The sequence below is a fragment of the Mesitornis unicolor genome, unplaced genomic scaffold (assembly GCF_000695765.1).
Source record: "Mesitornis unicolor isolate BGI_N332 unplaced genomic scaffold, ASM69576v1 scaffold6440, whole genome shotgun sequence".
Lineage (NCBI taxonomy): Eukaryota > Metazoa > Chordata > Aves > Mesitornithiformes > Mesitornithidae > Mesitornis > Mesitornis unicolor.
In genome coordinates, this window is record NW_010157488.1 from 39869 (window position 1) to 45338 (window position 5470).

The window sequence follows — 5470 nt, forward strand, 5'->3', positions numbered from 1 at the left end:
GCGGACCCTGTTGCTGCTGCTGCTGCCCCAAGGGTTTCTGTGGTGGGGTGTAGGCATCTTGCTCGGGGCTTTCATAGGTGTCCTGCTCCCGCAGGTCCTCCTCCTCCTCCTCCTCCTCCTCCTTGGTGTAGCCTTCCTCGTTCTCACTGTAGTCCTCATTGAACTCTTCCTCCTCTTCCTCCTCCTCCAGATAAAGGTCATCATCCTCTTCCTCCTCCCAGCGGGGCGAGTCCTTGTGGTAGCTGACAGAGCTGTGGCAGGAGTGGTAGGAGTCGCCGTCCCGTTCCTCCAGTTCTGAGTCCCGCAGGCTCTCGTTCTCGAAGTCCTCGCTCAGCTGGGAGCTGCCCTGGCTCAGCTCGGCTGATGATGCATAGCGGCTGCTCCCTGTGGGGCTGCGGGGTGGAGGGGAGACAAGGACAGGGCTCCCGTGGGTCTGTGCCATAGCCATGCCTGCCCCGACCCCCGGGGTCCCTGAGCCGCGGGCAGGGGATGTGCGGCTCCCCCTGGGCACAGCCCTGGGTCAACACCAGGCTCCTTGTCCTGGGAGTCGAAGGCACAGACCCAGGAGACTCCAGGCTGGGGCACTCTCAGGGGGTCTGACCTTCCTGCCTCTGCCTGAGCTGAGCATGGGGACATGTAGAATGGTGTCTGCCCCCTTGGCTCACCCAGGCCAAGGGTGGGGGCAGAGCACAGCTGGGCAGCATCCAGCCAGATTCTGCCTCCTGATACTGCCAGACACCTCCGTCCTGTCCCCAACCCGCAGATCTGTCACCCAACCTCTACCCTGACATCTCGGTGCTCCCTGTAGACCTCTCAGGCACCCCCTCTCCAAGGACATCCCCTCAACCCCATCACTCCCCTTAACCACATGATCCCTAGCCACATGTACCCTCTCCACTCTTCCTGTCAGGCCAGACCCCTTCCCACCACCCCATCTGCCCCACCGGCCTCTGGCCCCTCCAGCAGCCCCCTCACAGCCACCTACACCTGGGGGAGCAGCGGCGCAGAGGGGCTCCCTGTGTCCCAGGAGGCTGCCAGGGACAGGGCAGCTGTGGGACTCCATGAGGAAAGGCTCACATAAGCAAACATGCAGACAGGACAGGGACATGCCTAGGAAGAGGCCGACACCACGTCTCCAGCACTGGCAGCCAGGGCTCAGGGATGGGCAAGGGGTAAGGAGACAAGGGGATGGGCATAGCCCTGGGCCCAGAGAGGCTGCACCAGGTGATGGGGGGCGAGGGGACACCGCAGGGACGAGGGTGCTGGGAGATGCAGGTCCCAGCATGGGAGGGGTACTGGCATCATCCAGGTACCTTGGAAAGGGGGACTCGGGGCACAGGGGTGCAGGAGACATGGCTCATGCCTGGAAACCCCCCAACTCCCTGGCCCAATCCTGGCCAGGGCCGGGAGAGGGGTCCCAAATGCAAGGGTCCCAAATCACTGCACAAGGCTTTTGCCCAGCCAGGTGCTCCCTGGGAGGTGACCAGAAACTGAGGATGGCATTTGATTCCCCGAGGCCCCAGCTCCCATACCCACTGGCACAAGGAGGAACAGGCAGCAGTGCTGACAGACAGTCACTGTGCCAGCAAGCAGGACCAGGATGCTGGGTTATCGTCCCCATGGACTGGGGCGCAGCAACAGCAAGAAGGGACACCACGGGGACGAGAGATGCCTGGAGCATCCCAACGCTGCTCCTCTGCAAGGCAGTCCAGGGCAGGAAGAGGGGAGACCCTGCAGCGGCACGAGGCCGCCCTTGCCAGGACTGGTGTTGGCCTCACCACGGCTGCAAGGACCGACCACAGCACTCTGCGACGGCACACGGCACGCGACGAGGTAGCGACCCACCTATCCGATAGGTCTAGGGACCGCCTGCTCTCAAGGGAAGGCTGGCGGCTGGTCCGCCTGCTTGACTCAGAAGCGGACTCAGCGTCGCTGCGTCCGTTTGCGGCAGAGTCTACGCTACCATAGCGTCTGCCGGGGAGGAGAGGAAGATGATCAGCGAGGTTCACGGGCACCGCGCCGTTGCCACCCACCGCGCCCTGGCATCCCCTGCCACCGCGGGGAAGCGAGCAGGGAGGCTGTGTCCTGGTGGACGGGGCTGGCACCTTGGTTCCTGGAGGAACTGGGCTGTGCTGCGACCATGGGAAGAGAGCACCAGGCAGGCGTCCCTGCCTGCAGCTCTGCCTACAGCCACATCTGCGTCACAGCCCAGCAGCTCAGCTCCCAGCAAGCACAGCTGGGGCTTGGGGTCCCAAAGCCCAGTGCAGACAGAGGAGGACAGTGACCCAAAAGAGCTTGAAAAATTTCCAGTGAGAAGGAAAGGCTTGGGGCCAGCACTATCACCCTCATCCTCACCTCAGCATCCTTCCCTCTCTCACCCACCGCCCTGGGAGCATCGTCCCTGGCGTCACCCTGGGGACCCGCTGGCCTCTGCCACCTGTGGGGGAGGATTGAGAGAGGACTCCCTGTGGCTGTGCCACTACCTGATGGGACGCTGGTCTGAGTAGTCCATCTCATAGCTCTGCATGGAGTCAGTGTAGGAATCACGGGAGCTCTGCTGCTGGTGCCTCATGGGGTACTGGTGGACTGAGGCGTTGGGCTGGGAGGTGGTGTAGTACGGCGGCGGGATGCTGTTGCTGGTCTCGCTGCGGTAATCACTGTCCCGGTCATCCACTGTGCTGTCGGGGTCATCATCTGCAAAGGGTTGCAGTGAGCGGGACAGGGGATGGCCCGGCAACTGTTGCAGCCACAGATTCCCCAAATCTGCCCCACACCCAGCACAGCCCTGTTACTGCCAACACTGTGTCCCCATTGCTGAGGGATCATGCTGGGGAGATGGACCCAGGCAGGGGTGCAGGGCAAACTGCACATGTTTCCCTCTGCAAAAAGGGATTTTGGAGGACAAGGGGTGGGCAGAGGGGGAAATGGGATATACAGAAGGGGGAAAGAGGAGGAGAGGGAGCTGGGACCTTTCCTCTGTCCCACTGATGTCCCACCATAGAGACAAAGCCCGAGCTGCTCATTGCCACCAGGGCATCCCACAGGCACAGAGCCTCACCCTGCCATGTCCCCACCAGCCTGTGGGGACAGCCCTGCCCAGGACAGGGTGCTCGGTGCCCCAGTCCTTATCCAGCACAAAGCGAGGCCACAGGCTGGACCTGAGCCCCAGGTCCCCTGAGCCCCAGGCCAGGCTTCAGCACAGCAAGGGGTGATGCACTGAGCATCACCAGGCTGGGAGGAGAGGATGGGACAAGATACTTACTCTGCTGTTCTCCCCAGCCAAAATAATTCCAGTTGCCTACAGAAAAAAAAAAGGGGGTGGGGCAGAGACAATAGAATCACAAACTCATTTGGTTGGAAAAGACCTTTAAGATCATCGAGTCCAACCATAACCTGTTCACCACTAAACCATGTCTCTCAACACCTCATCTCCTTGTCTTTTCAGTCCCTCCAGGGATGGTGACTCCACCACTGCCCTGGGCAGCCCCTTCCAGTGTGGCAGCAGGAACTGGCTGGGAGGAACCGGCATCTCCCAGGCATGGTATCACGGAGCTGGGCTGGGGACAGCGCCCCAAGATGGGTTGGGAACAGGACCCAGGATGGGGCACATTGACACTGAGCCGTGCCTGGGACAGGTACTGCGGCTGAGCAATGCAGTACCAAGATGGGCCAGGGACAGGGGCCTAGGGATGGCAACAGTGACACTGAGGGGCACTGGGGACAGTGCATGGGCCTGGGCATGGTGACACCAAGCCAGGCTGGGGACAGTGCCTGTGGCTGGGCATGGTGGCTTTGAACTCACAGGGAACAGGGCCTGGGGCTGGGCATAGAGGCACTGAGCTATGCTTGAGTCAGTGCCAGGCTGTGCAGGGCCATGACATGACTACAGAAGGGGAAACTGAGACACAGGTTGGGGCAAACTGAGCTGCCAGCGCAAATCCCCCAGACCTCTCTGCCAGTGCTCCCACAGAGCAGTCCCCTCACCAGCCTTGCTGCCCCTCACCTTGGCTCCCCAGGGGACCGTCCTTAACAGCCAGATTGGCATGGTCCCATTCCCCTTTCCCCTACAGCTCAGCCCCACAGGAGGGTTCACACACTGTGAGGCAGGGAGACAGCAAAGAAACACCAGCAGACACGGGAGGGAGAATGGGAATGGGAATAGGGACGGAGGGTGGGGTGAAGTTGAGCCCCACTTGGGTTGGGGTCCAGCACCCCAACGTAAGCACAGACCCAGCTCATGCACATCCCCAGTGCACTGGGGGGACAGGGCAGTGGGGGGGTCCGGCAGCAGGGCAGGGGCAGGGTAGCACTTACAGCACTGGGAGCTGTGAACGGGCAGAGGCTTTTCCTGCTCCTCCTGGAAGGCGTACTGGGGAGAGACAGGGCAGTGAGGGCACCGCTGCCCTCAGCCCAGCCCTCACCCCAACTCTGCCCTCACTTACATCGTCCTGGTCCCGCATGGCATTGAGCTGCTCCAACTTCTTGGCCCAGTACCTAGCCTCCTCCTCAGGGATATCTGCAAGGGCAAAGACACCGATCGGTGCACAGACATTCATTCCCACTCAAACACTGCCTCAGCTTCTGGGGCTACAGCATCAGACCCCCAGCCCCAAGTCCTATGAGCATCCCTGACCCCCCAGTCCCGGGGCGCCCAAGGCCGGTACTCACCCAATGGCAACTCAAAGCGGGTGTCAAGGAGGATACGGTGGAAAGTGGGGTCCTTGGTGCCCGAAATCTCGTTGTCGGTCATGATGACCTGGGAGTCGAGTGTGAGCCATTCCCCAGGGCCCTCCTGCAAGGTGAAAATGAGGGTGAGGAGAGCTGCCATGGACCCCCCTTCCGCAGTCCCACCACCCCACATGCACAGGGTCCAACCTTAAGCGGGGTCCTCTCCAAGTGAGGCTCTGCTCCCTCTGAAGGGCAGCCTGGGACAGGGGGGTGGACGTGCCTGGCTCCCTACCTCATTGGACTGCCGGATGGTCCGGAGCGGGATCCACACTGTCCCCACCATGGTGTCCCAGATGAGCCCCTTGTTCCACACCTCCACTGTCAGGCCCAGGTCGAGCCGGTTGATCTCACTGGGGAGGAGGGAGAGGTGTCAGGTCAGGGACTCTTCCCCCGTGGCTGGGGTCAGTGGCTGACCTCGTGATGCAGGGAAGCAGCAGGGGTTGGGGACGCCGGGGTGGCCCCTGGACACTCACAACATGAAGTCCTGCTCCCAGGAGGGCAGGTTGCCCCGCACAGCGATGGTTGTGCTCTTGACATTTTGCACCTTCAGCGTCACGTAGGTGTTAAACTTCTCTGGTGGAGCAAGCAGAGGGTGAAGTGGCCCCAGTGCCCTCCCACCTCACCCTAGCCATGCACCCATCCACCCACCACTGTGGGATACCCCCCTCAGCACCCACCTCCGTCCGCTGCCAGGAGCAGCTTGGCTGCGAGCCCCCTCCATCCCACCCAGGGCACCCCATCT

General features: G+C 62.0%; 1 protein-coding gene across 1 annotated transcript in view; it reads right to left on the minus strand.

Annotated features, from left to right (window-relative positions):
- Positions 1-5301, minus strand: part of LOC104537324 (protein unc-13 homolog A-like) — a gene marked incomplete at its 5' end in the record, with an annotated part of 31010 nt that extends 25709 nt beyond the window's left edge. Inside the window, 8 exon segments of the mRNA XM_010180159.1 lie at positions 7-392; positions 2484-2694; positions 3263-3298; positions 4315-4369; positions 4443-4516; positions 4669-4792; positions 4961-5078; positions 5202-5301. Coding sequence (XP_010178461.1) covers positions 7-392; positions 2484-2694; positions 3263-3298; positions 4315-4369; positions 4443-4516; positions 4669-4792; positions 4961-5078; positions 5202-5301 — 1104 coding nt within the window.
- Between the last annotated feature and the right edge of the window lie 169 nt (positions 5302-5470).